Genomic DNA, 24,951 nt, shown 5'->3' on the forward strand with positions numbered 1-24,951 from the left:
ACACTCAATTTCATTGCTTTGGTCTCACTCCTAGTGCTCTTGCATGTGCAGTTGACACCCTGTATGCATCATGAGAGATCTGATTTCAGGCAGAAACCTCTGACAATGGGAGCTGTAACCTGGCTTTAAAATGTGCCTCTGTATGCACGCACTACCATCAATGACTATGAAGTGTTTTGTATTTATTGCAAATGTGAAAATGACATTGTTTTGAATTTCACGAGTATTATGAATTGTACCCCTTAATTTTAATCTGTGTTCTGTAGTTTTCTTTGTTGTTATGCTATACAGCTTTTTGCACATAAAAATGTTGAATACAGGTATTACTCACAGGAATTTTATATTTGTTGTTAATCAACAAATCACACATACACATCTCATCAAAACAGTGAATCAAATTAAAATCTTTCTAAATTATTTTCCGCAAAAATCAAACTGTATTATCATCTACACAGAATTTATTCAATGCTTTAAACATCGCAAGGTGCATCATATACGTTAAAATTTATTTTACAAAGTAAGATGTCGTTTGGATAATTTGTCGGAATTGTTTTGGCTCATGAGTGAGATACATTTTGATAAAGAAGACAGAAAAATGGAACATTTATATTTCCAGGGTTCTTCATACAATGTAGATAGGCTGCATGTCTTAGTATGTTTGACATAAAATAACAAAAGTTAAACAGGTGAAATAACCAAGGTTAAGATTTCAGCCGAGGCAATGTGCTCAGGCATTCCGATCACTATGTCTAGTTTCTTTTGGCTGCGATCACCAGGTTTGAATAGTCCCCTTTTTTTTGTCTTTTCCATCTGAGTCAGGCAGAAGCTCTTAAGCAGCCAGCAGGTGTGGTTGGACAGGTTAATGTACATAGTCAATAGCCAATAACCTTTTTAGCCTTCAGTTCAGGATTTCAGGTATAAATGTATGTAATGTTTACCTATCTTAATGAGTGTCCTACTGTAGAACGTTCTCACTTCTACAGCATTTTAATGGAAAGTCAGGAAAATCGAATGGAAAAATATAACAGAGAAATATATATAGTATACACAAATGTGTGCATATATATGGACATGTGTGTGTCTGTATTTGTTTTTGTTTTTTTTGTTGTTGTTGTTTAGTATTGCATATTCAAACAAATAATTTAAAATCAATTAAGAACAACTAAATATTAAAAAGCAGTAGCAACTGGCTGCCAGTTATTTTCTAAACATCCAGTTATGTCAAACTTCAAAAAAATTACTAACCCAAATCATTGTCTTGCATTGGATTTTGATGTCTTGGCTCTTCCTTTCAGTGAAAAATGTAAAGCTTATGTTGCTGTAGCATATTTCTCAAAGTAAATATGTGTAGTGATGGCAGTCGGGTTGATGCAGGCTATATCCCTCAGCCCCACTGGTAATCAGTCAATGCACAATGGAAGTCATTGTAATAGCTTCGATCCTTGATATTTTTGTATTGTGTACAACATACCCCCTTGACATTTCATCCCAAAGGTCCTTTTAATCTGAGACTCAAGCCAATGCTGGGAAATGTAAATGCTTCCTACAAGTTTATATCTGGTCAAACACAAGGGCAAAGGATTGGAGGCCTGTGCTGTCAAGTGTTTCTTAGGTCAACAACCATAAGGAAAGCAAGTTAACATGTAGAATCCTGTTACTTCTGGCTCCTGTTTTGGATGGTGGAACAATAAATGAGGAGTGTTGGCTACCTCTTGCAGATACAGGAGAGGGAAGCCTCCTTCAAGCCTAATTGACCTTGTTGGTTAATTTCTCCTTTCTCCTCACTGCCTGCTTCCAACTCAACAAAAACTGTACACATGCACAGGCACACTTTTCATTTATCCCCAACCCTCCCTTTTCCACGCCTCAGTGTTTTGTTGGTGAGTTTGACATGCTGCAGGAACACCCATCAAAACTGTACATAATTGGCTCAGGGAAGGAAAAAAATGCATAACAGCTGAGTAGGGGGATTGGGGAAGTTACTTGGGTGAACACCTTGGCCTGCAACCTGCAATATTAAAAGCCCATTAAAATGCTTACAAGTGATTCATGAGTAACGGGAAATGGAACACATCATAAGACCGCGAGGAAGAAAGAACATACTGTGCTGTAGAAGATGAAAATAATTCTCCTTAGCCTCCAAACAAGTGTATAAAAACAAAAACATAAGACAGTTGTGTGTAGTGATAAGCCACACTGAGAACTAACCAAAGCACAATATCAAATTACTGCAAGAAAAACTCACATTTGATGAAGGCATTGTCATGTCTGCACCTAATATTGAAATGGACTTGAAGCCTGAGCCAGGGGTTTACATTGCTGACGGCCTAATTATACAGATTGGCTGCAGTAGAGCGTAGCCTATCAGCTCTGGGGAGGAATTAATTCTTGTTGAGGGGAAGAGAGAGAGTGGAAGAATCAGAGAGATTGAGAGGAAGGCTGCATTTGGCATCACTCCTGTGAATTGATGGCTTCAGAGGTCTGAGGTGTGTGTGTGTGTGTGTGTGTATGGTGTGCGTATGTGCGTGCGTGCATCCAAACAATGTGCAATTGTTTGTTTAAAGCTACACCCAACTTTACTGTGGGGGGTATTGTTTGTGATTCAGGAGTGTAGCTCTGACAGATTTGTGCTGAATTGCAACGGCCATAAGCAAGATGTAAACAATAGTCTGTTGATTCACTGATGCTTCTTGATGTTTCATCTGCTGCTATTTCAAGCCAATATAGGTCTGCAAACATCAGCCCTTTTCAAAACCAGTTGGTGGTCAGAGTATTTCATATCAGTTGGGGGCACCCAGGGAGCCTTGCCTCTGTCATTTTCAAGCTTGATACTGCAAAATTTTAATTAAAGATAGCTGAAATTGCTGACAATAAATCAGTTCTGATTTTGTCTATGTATATTACCTGGAGAGAAATTAACCCTAAAGTTAAAACATGTACAAAAGTTGTAGGTACAGGTATTGTTTAGATGAAGTGAGGAAATGGTGCCAATAATCTCCTACGGTATTACGGTAATTAATGTTAAATACATTAAAAATTTAGGCTGGAGAAGGGGCGTCATGACTCACATTTGAATTAAATCTAAATGAGCGAGAAAGTAAATGAAAAGCATATGTATATGGAAGTATATGAAATGAACAAAATACCCTGAATAGTTCAGAAGGGCAATGGAATCATCCGTCTTCTGCACACTGTAATTGGCAGATCTAAGGGTGTTTGGAGAAGAAGCGCTGCACAATCCAACTCCTATCAACATGGATGAACTCCTAATATGCTCTGTGTTGCATCTTGAATTGTGGGGCAAATGTGCTTCAACCCCATAGCATTACTACTCGAATAGTCTTCTCACTTACACATTTTTTTCTCAGAAATCACACAATTTGGAAACGCTTCTCAAAGCTTGGATGCCAATTCTGTGGTGATGAATGTCTTGTTAAATGAGGCTAACATATAGGCCACAAACTATTGGATGACTTTACTGCTAAACACTCATCGTTCATCTCTGCCTGGGTTATAGACTGCAATGTTATCAATCCAGTCAGTATTATTTATGTGTGCCATCAGCCCTTCCACATGTATTATGATGACAGGTGTCACTGGTTTTGTTAGAAATTCTCAGCTAGCTCTTCTGTCTTACTTATGCTCAGCTGTGGATGGCTGTCATTGTTGGCAACACTGGTTGGTACTAAGCAAATCTCTTGAAGATTCACTGCGTCAAAAATTGTACTGATTTACTTCTCAATATACTTCCATGGTTAGTCAGTTTTTTAATATTTATTTATGTGACAGGAAATGTTGGATGTTCAAGCTCAAACAGGAATGCCACATATATATGTTGTTTGTCTCTACAAGGTCCTTGCAATGGATGTCAGTAGTTGAAAATACTTGGGCCTGATCACACATGTTACTATGTTGTTTGTCCATGGGCTTTGAGGGTAAATAATCAAAGGTAAATAATCAAAGTAAGAGCCTTTTAAATTTTTTGCGGTACATGTTTCACCTGGAATGTTACTTGCACTTCGGTTTTCAGTGTTCTGTTTAAATGTAGAGATCTACAGTATTAACTGGCAGATTCAGTCCAGTGTTGTTCACTGAAGAAACCTTGTTACAGAACCTTTCCATGACAGTCACATAGTTGGCCTGCCAAAGACTACGCCCGAGCACACCATTTTAGAAAATAAAAGACAGATAGCTTACTGGCATCACATCAATCAATGGGGTTCACTTAAATCTTTTACAAAGGTAAGTTGGTTAAATTATCATTGCTAATTATAATTGATGGATTGGGTAATTTCTGTACCAAAACAATATTAATGAAATTGTACATGTAATAGTGATAATCTTTATATTAAAATTGCTACATAATGTTTTTTGAACTAAGAGCAGCGCCAAAGCCAAACCTTATATAGCCTCTTTGAAAAGTCCAGTCAAGATGCTCGAGCAAATGCTTTCAACAAATGAGAAAGCTATTAGAGACTCTCATGTGTTTATGATTGTCCATCTCTTCTTATAGTTTTAGATTTTTTTATTTTTTAACCATTTTTCATTTTATACTGAGCGGGACAGAGATTTACCAAGAAATGAGGACTGTTTTTATATGCATATACAAGCCGTAGAAAAATATTGTTTGCTAGATCATGTCAGTGTCATCATAAGAAAGTTTCAGAAGTATGATTATCATCTAATTGCTGTATGTTGTTTTCATGTTATACATGCGAGCAAAATCAAACTATTGAGTATTGATCAATAAACCTTCGATCATTCTTTTGCACTGGTTTCTGCACAACTCAATAAGATGGAAGTAAGAAAATCCTGAGGGATTCATAAAATGTGAGCTCACAGCCAAATCTGTTCTTACCACCTGAGTATATTGATAAATTGACTTTAAACTCAAATTGGATTCACGTGCCTGGCAATGTGCAATTTGCATACAAAGGCTCATATGGATAAAAAGAAAATGACCCCTTTGGGAAGCAAATATAGATATATGACTTAATTAAATGTGGTTAACATGATATCTGCATTAAATATACGCTTAGGTTATCTTGTAGTATATAGTAGATATATTGGTAGAATGATGCTGGGATTGGAACTTCCTGGCAGGAGATCTAGAGGATGACCAATGAAAAGATTTATGAACGTAGCGAAAGAGGACATGAAGTTGGTTGGCGAAGAGAATACAGAAAATAAGGTGACATGGACGAGGTTGATCCTCTGTGGCAACTTCTAGCGGGAAAAGTCAAAATGAAAAAAAAAAAGAAGAAGGTTATCTTGTATTTTGACACAACTTATATCTCTCTTTTTAATGCATGAATTGAGTAAACAATCACAGTCAGTAAAATTAGCATACTGCACAGAATGCAGCAGAACATGTGTTTTACAACCTTGCTTGTGTCCATTTAACCTTTGAGTGTGCATCAGTTTGTGCACTTGGAGGTATAGATGGAAAAATGCCCCAAACAAATGTCTTTTTTACATCAGGGCAATGCGACTCTTATGCATTAAGCCATTTTTATACGTTGATTACATAACCCTGGTTGCACAGCATGAAAGAATTATGCCTCTCCCTTACTCAAGGGAAACCAACCATACAGTGGTGAGTCTGTGAGTCTGTTGAAATGACCGAATGATATTTTAATGGTTGTGCCTTGGACTTTGCAAGTCTTTTTTTTTTTTTTTGTTATTGTTTTTTCACTATAGAAACACAAAAGATATTTTAACCAATCTGAATTAAATGACAGTTTTATTCACTCATTATTAAATAAAATATATTTCCATTGTCGTTATAGCCTTTTATGACATTTAGGCTAAGTGGGGGGGGTGGCAAAAGCTGTGGGGGACATGATGTGAGCCCCATTAGATTATCAAAGCTGACGATTTGCTAAAGGACTCAGCAGACTTGTGAGAGCAGAACATTGTAGAAGTCTTAAGTTGGATTAAGCACAAATGTCAAAGCCTGATTGGTGTGATGGGCCAGCCTTGGACAGAATAGATGATGTGTCTCATAGTCATAGTCTGGCATTCTACAGATAATTATTGAACAGCTAGTTTATCCGGCAATGTTTCTTTTATAGTATGTATGAACAGTGTTCGTGAGTATATGCACACACACACACACACACAAGCACACATACACACACACACACACACACACACACACACACACACACACACACACACACACACACAGCCAGATCCTTTTTTATATTCAAATGCATGATCGATTCCATATTTTTTTTATAGTGATTCATCGGGTCTATTTGTGGAATATAAAAGCAGTTTATATTTTGTTAACAAGCATCTCTGTCGCTGACCCATTTTTTTTCAAACTTGCTATGCATTTTTATCCATGCCATCTGTGCTTTCTGAGTGACTCATGTCTGAGGTCAATGACCTGCTTGAAAGCATTTAAGGGAAACATTTACAGAAAAAAATATAACTAAGTAAGATACATCTATAAATGTTTTAAAAATAGTAGTTAAAATACTACTATTTTTTTTAATATTCATGTAGATCCGTCGGTGAACATCCAAATGTTCAAAAAAAAAAAGAAAAAGAAAAAAAGCCTGTGCTGGTGCTAAACTCTGAAGAGTTGCTTGTAAACTGTTTTTTTGCCATGGCTTGTCCACCACACCCATTCCGCACCACTAGTCAGTATAAGGGTTGATGTCGGCCGGTTTGCACCCATGACCATGATTATAATATCAATAAGCTCAGAATATGCTGAACTTGACCTTTCCTGCAACAAGGATAAAATACTAAACAATACAAGTTAAGGGTATTGCAGAAGTTCCATTTTTTTGCTTCAACACACACTTGTGTGACAAGAATAATGACTGCAGGCTTGTCGGGTAGTCGCAGCTGAGCAGTCAAGCTACTCAAAAGGCCACCTTTATCATTAACTAGAATCAGCATCAGTTTGACAGCTTATTTACAAATGCTTTATTTCCGTATGGCTCTTTATGACAGTTCTTGTTTTTGGTCGCAAGGGTAAGAAAAACAGTGAGCTGCCACTTTTTGTTGCAGTAAGAGCTGCAGTGTCACCTGCTCTTAAGGTATTACTGGATTAATGTATGCTGTGCAATTTGTCATTTTGTAAGCCTCGCTGCATTCATTTTTATTTAAAGTGAACATATAGCATCCTCCAGTCTCACATAAATTATATTTTGTTGAGAGAATTGTCATTGTAATATATAAACATATTTTGGACGTTTTTTTAGCAATGGGGCTCCTAAAATTTCTATTTTCTTATCTGTTTTATCCCTTTTCAGTACATTTATTGTAATCATATATTTTCCTCTTTCTCATATATATATAGCCAAAGCATCGTAATAGAAACATGAAATCAGTTTTTGGCCACTTTACAGAAGTTTTATTTCATTTGTTTGATTTGTTTTTTGTTGCCTTCTAGCATTTGAGGTGCTCATTTAGGTAAATGATTCTGGTAAATGATTGCAAATGTGCTCACTTTATTCAAACCTTTTCATGTCTATGTATGGACCTTAAGAAAATGCTGATTATGATAAATTATCTAATATTATTCCTTTTTTAGTGGGGGGCATTACATGGCTTTTTACCCTGGCAATATAAAGCAATTTTGATATAATGTATCCACAATATATACAGTATTACCAACCCATTTATTTGTGAATGCTTGCGGTTGTTTTGAGGTGGAAATGCATTTTTAATTTTGTTAATGCCACTATAGATTTGTGTGTATGTGTGTGTGTGTGTGTGTGTGTGTGTGTGTGTGTGTGTGTGTGTGTGTGTGTGTGTGTGTGTAAGTGTGTGTGTGCTTGTTTGTGTGTGTGTGTGCTTGTTCGTGTGTTTGTGTGTGTGTGTGTGTGTGTGTGTGTGCGTGTGTGTGTGTGCGTGTGTGTGTGTGTTCGTGTGAGAAGGCAAATCGTATTCGATATGGCATTACATTGACACTTGGTTTTAATTTCTCTGAAAAGGCATCTGTTGTATGGTCATGGTTAAACATGTGTCTGAAAGCAAGTTACTGATAAAATTCACTGTGATTTTCCTCCTTGATTCTTTCCACACATGTATTGCTAGGATTCAGAACACTTTTTTTTTGGTTTCTGTACTAATTTTCAAGCAACCAGGGGTTTCTTCTGCTCCAAATCTGACAAATTTAACAGAAATGCAGGAACAGAAAAAAGCTGATAAATTATAGCTTAGCTAGTGAAGTCTGAATTTCCTACCTTTTTGTTCCTACGAAAACGTCTTTTGCAGTTATTTGGACACAGATATGCAGTCTGTAAAATTAATTTGTCTGTGTTACTCATTGAGTGGGACACATCAAACGGGGGCAGCACTGCTGTGTAGGACTGAGGGGACTGTATTGAATTCATCCCCAAATGGCTCTGAGCAAAATGCCTTTGATTAATATGTCTGTTATGGAATGCTACGCACCGGAGAGAACCACTTTGTGAAAACACAACCATCACTCATGTACAACACTTTTGTCCATCAGGTTTAATGTTTTCATATATCTTTTGATGGAGGCTACAGTAGAATGGAGAGGAATATTTGGGGAGGCAATATGTTTCACAGGGATTTTGAGTGTTCCTTTGTGGCAGGTGAAATCATTACCATTAATCATTTCATGTGCTATGGCTTGCTGGATGACATGCATTTAAATGAAATCTCTGAAATTTTATGAAAACAGTGAATCAATAAACTTAACTGTTATCACTGCTAATACAGTACATAAGGTAAAATCAGTAAATACAGTAAATTATGGATGTGTTTGTCTAGGTGTGTGCAAGTGTCATCTCATGATGTCACACACGGTCACAGTACATTAATATGCTTAACGACTCTCCCGTCTGTTTCCGAAGGTGTTCAACAGCCCCTGAATTGCCTGGAATTAGACTGCAGACACTTCCTGAAGGGTGTGTGTATGTGTGTGCGTGTGTGTGTGCGTGCGTGTGTGTGTGTGTGTGTGTGTGTGTGTGTGTGTGTGTGTGTGTGTGTGTGTGTGTGCGTGTGTGTGTGTGTGTGCGTGCGTGCGTGCGTGCGTGCGTGCATGTGTGTGTGTGTGTGTGTGTGTGTGTGTGTGTGTGTGTGTGTGTGTGTGTGTGATTTAACTGACCCAGTGTCAAGGCCAACATTACCAGTCACATTGTTTTTCTTTGCTGTGCCCTGTAGTTCTAGGGACTGCCTTTTTGGCTGCAGGGCTTAAGTCTAAGGTTGCAAGGTGCATTTGTAAAAATTATTTTATATATCGGTTCCACCATCACTTTAAATTAACACACAATGAGCATTATATAGTATTGTGTTTTTTTAAATTCTTTTCAAGAAATACTTGACAGGCACATACCCAAAAGCAAGCAGATGGGCAGCAAGATTTTTTTTTTCAAAGATGTTGCCTGTGTTACCTTGTATACATCAAAAGTGTATTCGGTTACACTGCATTTATGTTCCATCTGAATGATATTTTTACTGTATTGTGTTTTCTCTTCAGCCATGGTATTCTTTTGTGTGTTTGCCATGCTTTGGTAAATCCTAGCCTTAAGTACTTACATTAGATTGTGGGCAGGAGGAAGGCGTGTTCGGAAGCAGAGGAGTTGAGAAGGGTTCTGGTGGTCAGGGAGGCCTTCCAGATGACTGGACAACTACAGCTAATGTGATCAGGGAGACAGGCAGGAGAGTACCTGATGTGTCATTTGTAAGGAAAGTAGATGAGAATGATGACACGTACAATGACTTGTATGGATGTACGATGACTTGTATGCTTGGTTAGACAGTAAGGAGGGAGAGTATGATATATACAGGTTGGCAAAACAGAGAGATAGGGATTGAAAGGATGTACAGCAGGCCCAGAGGATATAAGGATAGAGAGGGAATTGTATTGACAGATGCCAGAAGAATGATGAAGATGGGGAGAGGACTTTGAGGAACTGATGAATGAGGAAAATGAAAGAGAGGGAAGGGATTGGTAAAGGGATTGGCAGAGATTGGTAAAAGTGAAGTGAGGAGGGCATTGAGGAGGATGAAGAGTAGAAAGGCAGTTGGTCGTGACGATATACCTGCGGTTGGTATGGAAGTGTCTAGGAGAGGCAGCGGTAGAGTTTCTGGCTAGATTAACAGGATCTCAGAGAGTGTGAAGATGCTAGGGGAATGGAGAAGTGGGATGATGCTCATTTTTAAGAAGGTGCAGAATTGTGGTAACTATAAAGGGATAAAGTTGATGAGCCATGTAATCAAGTTATTGGAAAGTGTAGTGGAAAGTAGACTAAGAGCAGAAGTCAGCATTTATGAGAAAGTCTGGAGTGGCAGAGAAGTATGTTAGACTGGTGCAGGACATGTATGCTAGCTGTGAAACCGTGGTGAGGTTTGCTGTAGGTGTAACAGAGAAGTTCAAGGTGGAGGTGGGACTTCATCAGGGATCAGCTCTGAGTCCCTTCTTGTTTGTAATAGTGATAGACAAGCAGTGTCAGGGATACCATGCAATAGATGACTATCAGCCAGAATGAAAGGATAGGTGTACACAACAGTGTTGAGACCAGTGATGCTGTATGGCCTAGAAACAGTGACAATGATGAAAAGACAGGAGGCAGTGCTGGAGGTCACAGAGATGCAGATGCTGAGGTTTTTTGGGGGGAGAGACAAGGATGGATAGGATCAGGAATGAGTGTATCAGATGAACAGCACATGTTTGACATTTTAGAGAAAAGTTCTGAGAAGTATAAAGGAGAGATAGTGAATATATTGGAAAAGGTTTATTTAAAGTGGCGACCACTAAAGGGAAAAGCCGAAAGGAGAAGAAGAAGAAGAAGATCAGATTGTGGAGATAACAGCCATAGAATTGGATCCTTTTTGCAGGTTCATTTGAGATTTTTTTCAGCTTGTTCCACTGGACATATTTTTGTCCTTCTGTTGCTGGTCATTTCTCATCACTTAGGTGTCAAGGTGTGTGTAATACTGTATTTTTGCAGAATATATTGTGATTACATCTCTGCGTCTCCACTTTAATGATGTTTTTTAAAGTTGTTATTAGAGCAGTCACCTAATTTTTCCAATCTAATTGCTTTTTACTGCCACTTCAATGTACCACCATAAACACAAAAACACTTGGGTAATGGTATCCCCTTGCCCCAAGACAACCCTGGGCTCTGCACCCAAGTTCCTGTGTTTCTTTCTTTCTGCATATGTTTCCATGATGGGATCAAAGCAATGGCTTTCTGCTGGGAATGTGCTGTCTGAAAGGCATGTAATCCTGTTCCCTATGCTCTTCTTAGAGCAGCAAGTTGTCCCAGTGTCTGCGGCGGTCTGTGTGTGTCTGTGTGTGTGTGTGTGTGTGTGTATGTGTGTGTGTGTGTGTGTGTGTGTGTGTATGTGTGTGTGTGTGCGTGTGTGTGTGTGTGTGTGTGTGTGTGTGTGTGTGTGTGTGTGTGTCTGTGTCTGTGTGTCTGTGTGTGTGTGTGTGTGTGTGTGTTTGTGTCTGTGTGTCTGTGTGTGTGTGTGTGCAAACGTGTAGATATGTTCATCCCCCTGCTTGTGCATCTCTGCACATTTCTACCTGTTGGTACCATTGTTATGCTTTTCGGTGATGATGCTGGGAGAATGTTGCTGGGATGTCCCAGGGGCTCCCTTCAGGACAAGAATATAACTCTATTCAGCAGATCAAGGCAACTGGGTTTGTTACGGGACACAAACAATCATGTGTTTTGCTTCGTCTACAAGAAGAAGTGTTATTATTTATTTAGTTATACATATAGTAATTCAGGTTTACTGTTCCCTGGTTTACTGTTGAATTATTACAAACTACCTATCATTAATGAAATCGAATTTGTGCATTCACCTTTCATACACATTTGTCTCTTACTGAATATCTCCAGGTTTTATTCACAGGTTCATTCAAAGAGATTTACACAATGGTATATCGAATCACTGGACCTGGCTGTGTGTAGTTTATATGAAGTTTATAATAATTTTTCCTTTAATCACTTTTTTTATATTTTGAGTGCATTTTCTAAAAAAGGACAGTATGTATTTATGCAGTCATTCAAGATGCCGAACATAAGTCAAAATTGATAGAAAAAAAAAGACTCTGGAGGAAATTAACTTTGAACTATTGACCTTGAGCATCACAATGTGCATCATTGTCTTCAAAGACTGAAAAACTGCAATTATTGAACCACACTATAACCTCAAGGCCAGACTTTTCTGTATAGCATGATGCCTGTGGCACAAGTCTCACTGTAGGAAACAATGAAAAACTGTCAGACACCATAAAGTATTCATTGATAATGTGCCCACAAGAATAAAGAACCGTATGCCTTTTTTGTTCACAAATATGTGTAATTTTCAATACACAACTAACTAATCTTGCATTTCTCCTCCTTAAAAATTGATGTAGCTCTGCTTGCTCTTTTATATCAATAGTTTCACCAGTTGGGGGAGAGTCAGGGCTAATCACATCTTCCCTCTGGTAATCCTTAATCCAAATGTCAAATCACTCAAATTTTATACCAGTTCCGCTAATCTCACTCCCTTTTGATGTTGCTGCAGTTTATAAAAAATCAATAAAATGTACAGCAGAAAAATGCTGCATTAAAACCTGAAATTTGGCAAACCAAATCCACCAAAAAGGACTATTTGCCTTCATAATGAACTCAGAGTCACAAAAGTAAATTTTAACTACGTGTGCTAAGAACAGCCCACTGCAATGTACATGTATGCCCTCAGTTGCTTCATATGCCAAGAGAGTTGCCAGGGTAGCAGACAGGCAAGCTCAGTGACTGCCAATCTGCAGATGCAGGAGCCGTCCGCTCATGCATATTAAACCCACACCACCTGCTCATCGTACATCACACCCTGCATTCTTGGTCCTTGGAATTTTAATCAGCTGTACTGACAGGAAGCCACTTTTTGGTTCACGTAAGAGAATCATTCGCCTTCCCTCTTCTTAGCCCTTTTCATTCATGTTGATGATTTCCCTTTGGAAAGTCAGGGATTGGCAGGAAAAGAGGGGGATTTGTTTGAGGCTAGAGATCCCTGTGCCTATAAAAAGTGAATGTCTCCATTGGGTTTTGTTGGCTTTTTTTGTCAACTCCTCATGCTTTAAATGCAATTCCTCCTCTCGTGGTGTCCTCTCAGCATGTATGATTGCCAGTCTCATGTTGAATAAACCAACAAGACAAGAGGAAGAAAGAACATTAGAGAAAGACAGCAGCCTAAAAGAAGAGGAAGTAGCATCCACAAGAAAAACATGTTTTATAGTTTATCTTTTTTTTGTAATCGTTGCTGTTCAATCATGTTGTGTGTGTGTGTGTGTGTGTGTGTGTGTGTGTGTGTGTGAGAGAGAGAGAGAAGGGCAGATGAAGACAGGCCTTGCCAAGACAGGACTCAATATGGTATAACATATATCCCAAATCTGCTATTTATGACAATTTTTTTCCAATAATAATAAAAACAGCAACAACATCAACAACAACAACAACAACAACAACAACAACAACAACAACAACAACAACCACAATATAATATAGCAATCTAATAATAATAATAATAATAATAATAATAATAATAATAATAGGGAGCAATTCTTGGCATGAAAAGCAACTGAAAAAGATATTCTGATTGATTGTAACAACATACTGTTTATGTACACAGGCATATTGATAACATATTGTAAGCCTGATTTTTCATGAATGCTCTCTTCAGATTTTAGCACAAGGCATGTGGCCCCCCCAGTTGTCCCTTTTGTAAACACGGATAAATTAATAATTACTTTGTCTCTCCTCAAGTAACACCACATGTTGATATAATTCCAAATCCCCAACAAAGATTCAGTTTGAAACAGTGGCACTAACATGACCCAGCTCAATAAATATACCTTTGGTAGAATCAAATGTAGTTGCTGTTTATCCCTTGCCATTTGTTCTGTAAATATTGGGGGTAACAGCAACAACCACCAATGAAGTAAAAGCACTTATCCCACCTTTCACTGTTTTTATGAGTTTTCCTGAGTGAATGGCTGCATATCCAAATCTGCTTTGCCCGCTACATCATAGTCATTTGAATTTGAATATGTAACAGATATTGCCACAACATAGTCTGTTGTTAAATAAAGAGAAGTTCAAAGAAAGCTGTCTGAAAAGGTCATTTTAAGCATCAAAGAAAAGTAAAAATGAAAAAAATATCCTTATAGATTACTTAAATATTAATGCACCAAAAATGGAGCAAGTGTATGATTTAGGATGAGCATAATCATGACCCGAGTGGGTGTTGTGATAAGATGACTACACTTACAAATCAAAATCAGTATGTTGGGAAAAAAAAATCCCATTTGTTGTTGTGCAATGAAAAATTACCATGGAAGAAATTACATCTAATTATATAATTCTGTGTTTGAGTAGTCTTCAAATGATTAATGCTTCATACCTGAAGGTAGCGATTGATTGCATTTTTGCCCTCAATCACAAAAAATGGCTGCTAGCAGATGTGCAAGTCAAAAGAAGGAGATTCATCATTACTTCTTATAGAAGCCACACATGTATGACAAACCACATTGGCGAGCATTCTGACATCCTTGCCAGTGAGTCAGAAAAATGTGAGACTCGGGGATTGAAAAAACAAAAACCTTGACAGTATTTGTCAGACGATTGCTAATGTGCTGTTTTGATTTTTTAAAAGAGCTTTCCCATTAATATTCTGTTAATTTTTCAATGGAGTTTCTCAGTCATACAGGTTATGGTTAATTTTCCTCAAAATGTTCAAAGGGATTAAATTCAAGTTCAGTTGCCAAGAATAGTTTTCAACAAGAATTCTGTAAATTTCAAGTTTGTATTTAGTGTGTAAAAAGAAGTGAAAGTACTTGAATACACTGTCTGCCACATATGGATAGGATCAGGAATGAGTCTATCAGAGGAACAGCACATGTTAGATGTTTTGGAGAGAAGGTCAGAGAAGCCAGACTGAGATGGTTTGGTCACATACAGAGGAGGGATAGATAATATATTGGTAGATGGATGCTTGAATTGGAGCTGCCAGGCAAGGGGTCTTAAGGAAGACCAAAGAGAAGATTTATGGATGTAGTGAGAGAGGATATGAAGGTAGTTGGTGTGAGAGGAGGATGCAGAGAATGGGGTTAGATGGAGAAAGTTGATTCGCTTTGGCGGCCCCTGAAGGGAAAAGCCGAAGAAGAAGAAGAAGAAGAAGAAGAAGAAGAAGAAGACTCCCTTACTCCCTTAAAAAGAACACTAATTTTGTCCCTCTATATTGAGCCAGCATCTCGAGTTGGCAAGTGTAGCTCATTTGCGTGTTGTCCATGACAGCACAGACACATCCCTCCTTGAAAACAGGCATATTGAACGTCTTTGAACAGGCAGGGAAGTATTTCTGGTATAACAGTAAAAGCATTCTGGGCTAACGAGTCTCTTGGCTGCAAAACCATTATTGTGTAGTTTTTTTTAGGGAAATTTCATAATTTGCTCGAAGCCTATCTGGTCAAACACTGGAAGAAAAATACAAACCCTACCTGTTGTTGTTACAGCCACCATTCGTGCCTTAGTGAAGATTCAACAGAAGGAGGTAGGAGGCAACTGAAACTTTTCAGTTGCCTCCAACTGATTTGTTCCCTTGAGGTTTAATGCCATACAGTCCTTTGATATATTTTTTCATTAATATTGCAAAGTTGACCAAAATAGGGCAATTCACTTCCAAGAGGTTTTATATTTATATTTACTATATTTTCTTTAGCATGCACAGAATTGGATGTTGCACACAAAAATAATTGGAAAAGTAACTTGATGTTTAGCATCTGCATCCTGCACTAGAGTGAAGGACAAGGTAAATGTGGCCATGTGCTCTGTAACCCTGGCCAGCGAGTGCCAACTGTCCTAGGGGTCAACTGCTATTCGGTCGTGTCATGTCAGGGGTAGAAGTTTTCAAGGTTTTTGTACTCATGATGTACAGGTCAATATGTAGAGTACGTTCCTAGTGTTCTGTGTGTTTCTGTTGATGTATACATTTGTAACCACGAGTGAGGTTGTCAATAGGTATTGGTTGCCAGAAGCTTTATTTGATGATTTTACCGAATATCATATTTGTATATTTCAAAATAAATATTACTTTATCTGAAGCTACTATATGATTCTAATGCTTAACAGTTTGTTGTGCATTCTAGAGGAAGCATCAAAAAAATTAACAAAAAACCATAAGTATGACTCTGACAGCATTAAATACCACATGGAAAGTTAAGGCATTACCTTCAGTTGTTTAAATGCCTTCAAAAATCCCCCGAATAGTTTGTCACAATATTACACATAGGCCTGTTTGGGCATATAGGAAAATTCATTATTGGGAAGACTTTGATTCTATTTGCCTTTTTTCCAAAAGCGTCATAGTCAAATCAGTCATATATTCATCAGTCATGTCTGTTTTCTCTGTTGGGAATCTGCGGACTATCAACTGACAAAGAATATAGAACGTGTTCACCCATTTGTCATGAAACATTCAATGAGGCCAGTTGAAATTATGATCAACATCATAATGATTTCATGAGGGTTATCATATAATCATTAATAATGCATAAACCATTTTGTCCTCAAAAATTGTTTCTTTAATACTTTCAGTTTCAGATTTTGATATTCTTTGTTGATTTCTGTACTCTCTATCCCTCTGGTCAACTTTTTTGTAAAAGAAAAGGTGTCCATCATGTCAATTACACTGTATGCCTTCCCAGATTATAGTTCTGCTCACAAGGCAGTGGTGCATCCTGGGTAAGCAATCAGCAAGATCTCTTAGGAGTCTTGCTTTACGTGCTGAGGCCGACTTTGAAGTCTGCTGCAGTAAACTCAACCCCTGTCTCCTGGGGGATTAAGCTCAGCACAAGAACACTAATGAGCACATTAGAAGGAAGCCATAGAAGGAAAAATGCTGCAGTTGTAAATGGAGTTGTCTCTTGTGTCGTCTCTACCATGGATGCTCAGTGAATAGGAACAGTCTACCTACTCAAGAATATCAATCCTTGCAACAGTAGATTTATGATATGATTTCAAAGATAGCTGTTTTAAGTTACCTTTATCCAAATGAGACAACAGTCTGAATGATGCAAAATAAGGGTGATATTGCATGCTCCTTCACTTAAAGACAAATTGTGACGGTGTCCCAGGGGGATTCTAAAACTTTACAGCTCCATACCGCATCAATACCAAACCCTAGCTCACATTCTGCACTTTTATTAGTTTCATTATTGAGTAAGATCCTGCTTTCCATTCTCCTTATAAATCGATGGATCATCAAATGACCAATGTTAATTTACGTAATACCCTTGAATTAGAATGCCAATATAAATTCCATACCCTGGAACAGTGAGTGACATTTACTCGTTTTTGTTGACCTCAGAGCAAAAGTCACAACTTATAGAGATATTTTCCCCTTCAGAAATAAAAGAAATAGCCTTTCAGAAGGAAATCGATCCTATGTGTTTTTTAGACATTGGGTCAATTACAAGATATTGATTATAAATGATTTGATGCTTTCGTAAGAAGATCGCCTTATCAGTCCCCTCCATATGACTCAAGTATAATCTCAATGTATGATTCCTAATCACAATCTCCCATGAGGAATTCCCATGGGAATCAGCAACTTGGATTGCCTTCGTGCATTCGGGGGAGTGAGGGAAAATTATTTCAAAGTGCCTCATGTTCCCACCACAGCTGGCATTTATTTTTACACTTGCTTCCACATATTTAGACTCACAATGGTGTGATTTTGTAACATTAGGAATAGAAATTTGGTTAACTTAAAACTACTTAGAGACATGATGCTATATGACTTGTAAAAATAAGACGGATGCAGCCACTAAAATTCACAATGATAAAGCCTTGCAATTTTGTTTAGATACATAAAGTGTCTACATAGAATTAAATATCAATTTTTTTGGAAACACTGAGTGAGCTGAATGAACACCTACAAATAGGTGTGGTAATTATAGGTGTAATAATGTCGTTGTTGTTGTCATTATTATTATTATTATTATTATCATTATTATTATTATTATTATTAGTAGTAGTAGTAGTAGTAGTAGTAGTAGTAGTAGTAATAGTAGACTTCATTCCTGGGGATGAAGGAATGAAGGAGATTCATAAAGCATTGACAGCGTCTATTGTTCAAGGGCAAACATACCTGCAGACATACAGTACATATCTTTGAATTGGCCAACACGCCAAAAATTGAAATATACTATACTTCGGTAGAAGCCATTTACAGCTCACTCCTGTGAGAAAAATCCAAAATGACAGAATGACATTTTTTAGTATGAAGGTAGGTAAATAATGTTGCTCCTATCTATTTTATAGGTAGAGGATTATACACTTTGTGTACTCTCTCCACAATTTTTGACCAAAAAATTCACAGAGCACACGGTTGCACAGTACTAAAATAAAAACATTCAAGAATTATCTAAGTATTTTTACTTTTAAGAAAATACAATGAAGGTGTGGACTACAAAAAAATTGGCTCTCCCTATGGCGGTACTTTAATATGGCTTTGAGTTAGCATAGCATTTTTTGAGACCATATCTCACATGACTGGTCAATTGCAGCGCCACATATAGACAGACAGCAGCTGGACCTCTATTCATTCTATTTTCCTAATTTTTCCAATTAACCTGCTGCATGTTTTTGGACTATGGGAGGAAACCGGCAAACCTGGTGGAAAAATCAGTAAAAATCTTTAATATCTATCATCTTCTGTCAGGCTAATCCTACACTGCATATGGGTAAAATTTTAAGCAAGTGGCGAACAATTGTAGTAACAATATTGCATCTTAAGGAAGATGTCTCACACAGCGCACAGCTTGTGTGCTATGTGCACCAAATATTTAATTTACACCGTATCTGGTCACCACTAGTGTCTGGATAACTAGGGGAACAATAAATGCCATGACAATTATAACCAGGAATATAAATACCACTGGGGGACAGTGTGTTCTATTTTCTATATTTATGCACCTTGGAATAGATAACCTTTTCCTGTGGGGAATTTGCAAGAATTAATAATACATGATGTAAACCAGCATCTCTAAAAGCCTGAGAGTAAACGAGTCACCTTGGGTCTGTGGCCTACTTGCATTTGCTTACGGTGTTGAGACTGATGAATCAGAAGGGATCCAAAGAGATTTCATTAATTAAAAAAAAAGGATATAATATATACACACACAGACACACACACACACACACACACACATACACATACACGCACACACACATACATACACACACACACACATGCATACACATATATATGCAATTATTAATATCTGTGTGTATATCTGTGTATTAATATCTGTACATATGTATATATATATATATATATAGATATGTGTGTGTGTGTGTGTATAAATATATACATATACAAATGAGTGTGTGTGTATGTATTTATATGCATATTTATTATATAAATGTATGTATAAATAGATACATGTACACATGCACACAGATATTAATAATTGCATATATATGTGTATGTATGTGTCTGTGTGTATACATATATATATGTGTGTGTGCGTATAATACATTTATAAGAGGACTTTATTCCCAAGTTCAGTGATTTATTTGAATTGATTTGATTAATATGTCCCGAAGAGTTATTTTGACAAACTGGAGTCTTGGCCCCAGGATAAAGTCATATCTCTTGTGTTCCCTTTCAGCTCTCATCATCTCTAAGGTCCTTCATCAAGAGCCCCACATTTAACAATCAACGGCTAGAAATGAAAAACAGATTGAACTCGACACTAAAGCTCAACAGAGCGATTACTTTGTTGTATTTTGTCTCAAGAACCAGACCCACAGTAAAAGAAGATCATTGATGAGAAATAGTAGGTTGGCCTTCAGAAATATTCCAGATTTAAGTATGAATGGCAGAAACACAATAAACTGTGGCAGTTACATATATATTTTTGTTACCGCATGTGTATGTTTTCTAATACTTAGAATTTATTTAGTGCATAAATGGATGGAGGCAGAGTCAGATTGTAACAGATAGAAATTGAGTGCAACAACAGTTAATACAGCTTACCTTACTTGAGTACTTGACTTGCTTGACTGATGGAGTGAACCTGCATCTCAGTAATAATTTTTGTGTTTAATTTAACCATATATGTGTGTGTTTGTGTGTATGTGTCTATCAACATGTGTATTCTTGTGATGAAAGAATTTTATGTATCTGCATCCCCTAGCATGTGGGCGAGCATGCTAGACCATAATATTTACACGTGCTGTGGCCACATGCCTGACAGCTGTGCATATTTCACAGGGTGGAGAACTCTGCATTGCAGTACTTGTAGATGGCAGCCATGCTTTTTATGAGAGCTGTTCAGGGTCAGACTAGAAGGGAATTAAAGCTGTAAAGTCAACATCTCTGACTGCTCTGTCTCTGTTTAGAGTAGTACTATAAATCTAAATAAATTAAAAAGGAAAAAAATAAGGAATTACCTGATTTAAAAAATTAATATATCTATATATGTATAAAAATATATACATATATATACCTACTGTATGTGTGTATACACCTACTGTATGTGTGTGCATGTGATTTCATTTTCATCAAAAATAAGAGAAAGATTGCTGTCTCAAAGCTATCCTGTTAAATCAGCAAATTCTTGTTGAAACTTCTGTCTTTGGGCAAGAGGTATATTCCTTGGCTGTTTACTAAAATAATTTATACTTTATTAATCCATCATAGGGAAATTTGTTTGCCGCATTTAACCCACCATGGATGAAGCATGAGCAATTGGCTACCATCCGTCAGTGCCAAGGGAGCAGTTGGGGGCTCAGTGTCTTGCTCAACAACACTTCAACATACTTGAAGGAGCCGCAAATCGAACCGGGAATATTTGGTTCTAAAGACGATTGTGCTACCTCCTGCACGGCACCATACCACCCACAAGCCGGGGGGCGGCCCCTTGTCGATCACAAGGCCAATGATTTGCAATGATCAATCCCTTTAGTCACAAATCTGGACAATTTAGATTCTTAGTTAATCTGGCATTTTTTTTAATTGCTGGAGAAAATTTTTGGGATTGAACCAGGGACCTTCTTGCTGTAAGACAGCACCAGTGTACCACAGTGCCACCCTGTATCTGCATCAGAATGATTATAGTACAAATATATTTCTTTAGTACCATTGGGGAAAACATTTCTCATGTCCCTGATAGAAAAATAGTAATTTATTTCGTCATTACATCAAGACTAAACTAGCAAGTTTCCTTTGGCCTTCCTCAGCCTTCATTAACTTTCCTGGAGATGGTCGAATATGGAGCTGCTATCGACTGAAACTAAAAAGTGCAAGCACATCACCGTTGTCCTCGTCTGTCTTTATTGGTTCCCTCTTCATCTTAGAATTCAATTTAAGACCTTGTTGATTGCTTTCAACCTCTTGGGCACCATCTTATATCAGTGACCTTATTCACTGGCTCTCAGCTCATAGGTCTCTTGGATCTGCCAACAAATTCCTCCTGTAGGTCCCACACTGACAACTAAATCTAAAAGGTCACAGAGCCTTTGCAGTTACTGTTTGCCCAATGATATAGTAACCGTTTGGCTGAGATGGCCCCCACCCCCCATGTCAAAAATCAGATTTTAGATCCAAGCAAAGAACGCTGGTAATTTTTCCCCCACTAATCCTTCAAATGTGCTGTTTCAAATAAGTTGTTGTTGTTGGTTGATTTCCATGTAGTAATTTTTCTTCCTCAAGTTACCAATTTTCTTCTCTACAGCCGCTCTCCTTACCTGCAAAGTCAAATAGCCACTTGGCCAGTTAGATTTATTTGGGCCTGTGAAATATTAATGTTTTGAAAAATATAGCAAAGTATTCTATTTCTGAAAGAAAACAAGTATTTGAGCAGAAAAAAAAAAAAAAAATCATCTTCATTACTGTATCAAAACCTAAAGTATGTACCTTTTTTCCCCAGCAATCGCTCCCACATTTCCAAGTCTACGCTCAGAAGTCTTTAAGCCATGCGTAGAAGACAAGGACCTGGCCTTCTGTTTAAATGAAGGAGAGTGTTCAATCATTGAGACCGTGGCTGGGGTTCATAGACACTGCAGGTGAGTTACATGACCGTTTTACTTTTGTGTGAATGAGACATCCAATGTCTTCCTTGGCATTGGCATTGCCTGTATTTGTCCTATTTCAATTAATGACTAAATGGTAATTTTCACTGAAGTCTGATGTTAAAGGGTAACTCTACAAGTTTGTGTGCTCATTGAAATAAATGCTATTTAAAGACTATGTTGCAAGAAGCAACTTATAAATCAGTAAAAATCTGGTTGCATTAGATGCTCAAGCCTTGATCAGCATTACCAAACCACACAATATTTACAGCCAAGCGGGATAAAGGACCACATTCCATCTTCAATGTATTTAAATTAAACCTTTGATGATGATAGCAGTCTTGTGTGACAGCGTTAACAGTAATATTATCTGATTTAACCTCTTGAGAATGAGGTGATTTTTTAATTATAAAAGTGAAAATGGGGCTCTTGCAACATCCCTCTTTGAACTTATCATTAATAAAAGATTTTCCTTTTTTATATCCTTGTTACATTTGAGCTGTTTGAAGAAGCAAATCAAGTCCTAGATTATAATGAATGGCTTTTATATTTTATCTTCTGACTAGCACGCCTATACTTCATATTAGTATTGCTATTTATGTTGGTCTGTAAAAGTGAACCAATTTAAAGATTTTTATCATTTCCAAAATCTTCCCTGTCATTATCATTATACCTTCCTTTCAAGGAAAGCCTGTGTATGATTCAGACATAAAGTATGATAATCAAAATATGGTGAAAATGTTGCCATATGACAAACAAGCATGGTCAATAAACACAAACTGAATTCTGATACACTATATAGCTGTACATCACAAACAAAGATTCAAAGTAAGTTACTGTCATTTATAAATCATCCCTTTAAATATTCTCATGACAAGAGGATATACCGGTACAAACAAATATTGTCCCTGCTTTGTTGCAAATAGAAAAGCACATCATAACAATCTTATCTAACACTAGGCAATGAAAGAGGCCACAGCATTCTTTGAGCACTTGAATCATTGATTTAGAAACGCAGGTTTGAAGTCATGAACCAGTCTATTTTCTTATGAATCATTGCATTTGCTCTGCTCTTTTTTTCTATCCGTGGGATGTTTGCAAATGTTAATAACGCTCCTAAAATAAACATGCAAATTTGATTTGAAAGACCCACTTTCACATCAGTTTTAATGCTTTTTTTACCCATTGTATAAATACCATACATGGTATGTCTGTTTTAGAACATTGCAAAATGCTTTACGCCACATGTAATATGGCTTTACACCACATGGTGGAATCCTACTTAGTAAAAATTCCATGTGTGGAATTACAATAAGGCTGAAAAATATTACGTTCCTAAGCGTTGTTCTTTTTTTTTTTTTCTCAAATTGAGGATTGCACAATACTTAAGGGATATTGTTGACATAGTGATTGAAAGGCACTTTGAAATACCTATTGATACACATTCCATACATTAATTGCCATTCATCGAGACATAGATGTACCTAGCTTCCATGGTACACATTAAAAGGACAAGCATGACCTGCTACCCGGCTTCATAACTGGGAAAAATGCAACTGATTTTCTATAAATTTTCTATAAATGCCTATATTCCTTTTGTATTCTAACAGTGTGATAAGAAGACTTTTTTGTTTAGTTTTTGCAAGACAAATACACCAAATGTTATATATTGCACACTTTACATGTGTTATGTTAAAAACTCAACAAGAGTTCAGGGTAACTCTGATTACCATGGTAACTTCCTTCCTCTGCGTGATGCCATAAATATAACAGTTGATTTAGTTGAACTTGAACTGCAAATGCAAATGCAAATGCAGTCTGAATGTACCTTGTCATATGTGATATATTCATTCATTCATTATCTACGGGGATGCTGGAGCCTGTCCCAGTTGTCCTTGGGCAAGAGGCAGGTTACACCTTAGGCCAGTTGACCTGTTGATCACAGCATCGAAAGATTTTAATTGATCAGACCTGTAAAAAACAATATGCAAACAATTTGATTAATGAGTAATGTTATTAACAATTCCAATAAATTGTTCCAACGCCATCAAAGGATACCATATTAGGACATATTTGAATGAAAATGTATTTGGTTTTTGTCTGGTCGTCCATCTGTGCAGATGCATGATCAGACCAAACCATCTGTTACTGAGTGTTAGCAGTAATTTACAAATACTGCACTACTCTATTTGTACTTTTACTGCCATACCTGCAACCTATATAAATTAAAAAATAAATGCTATGAGTGAAAGTGGCTCCTGGATGAAAACATAAGAATGACAAACTCGTATTTACATGGATCCTGTTTACTTTTATTTTCTGCTTTTATTTGCTATTCTAAAAATGATTGAATGATCTGTCAAAAGGTCATAAAAGACATACAGCCTAATGAGGGGCAGTGCTCCTCCAAATATGGCATTTAGCACTTCAGACTCTTGAGGTTATTTCACTGCTGTTGATGATGTTCCATTTAAAAAGAATGTTAAGTAGTTGTTGTGGGAAAAGCAACATCTTCGTCAAGACTTCAGTACCAGTACTATCTACGATTTTTGATTTAAAATAAAGAAAACCGTTTATTTTTTTCTTTTCTTCTTTTCCTGGGGTTTCTTTACATTTGACAATATTCAACAATATTTCTGGTAGTAAAGGAAAAGGAGGCAGCAGCCTTAAATTGTTGTGACATGAAAAGCTACATGCAACAAGCTGCAGCCTCAACTACTCAGAGCTGCTTTTTATTGAATGTTGCTGTTCACACCCCTCTAACAGGTGCACTATAAATCAGTATCCCCTTATCACAGAGGATTATGAAGAGTATTTATTTTCAACTCATTACTTTGTTAGCACCACAATTAGTTCTTCAGAAACTAAAAAAAGTAAA

General features: G+C 37.2%; 1 protein-coding gene across 1 annotated transcript in view; it reads left to right on the forward strand.

The window, feature by feature from the left end:
- The window catches only part of nrg3b (neuregulin 3b), a 198,649-nt gene that overhangs the window by 86,616 nt on the left and 87,082 nt on the right, over window positions 1-24,951 (forward strand). Inside the window, exon 2 of the mRNA XM_086139705.1 lies at window positions 21,932-22,067. Coding sequence (XP_085995831.1) covers window positions 21,932-22,067 — 136 coding nt within the window. The remainder of the gene's footprint in view (window positions 1-21,931; window positions 22,068-24,951) is intronic.

Source organism: Fistularia commersonii, chromosome 32 (genome assembly GCF_037954325.1).
Source record: "Fistularia commersonii isolate RoL2024-O1a breed Wild chromosome 32, RoL_Fcom_v1.0, whole genome shotgun sequence".
In the NCBI taxonomy this organism is placed as follows: domain Eukaryota; kingdom Metazoa; phylum Chordata; class Actinopteri; order Syngnathiformes; family Fistulariidae; genus Fistularia; species Fistularia commersonii.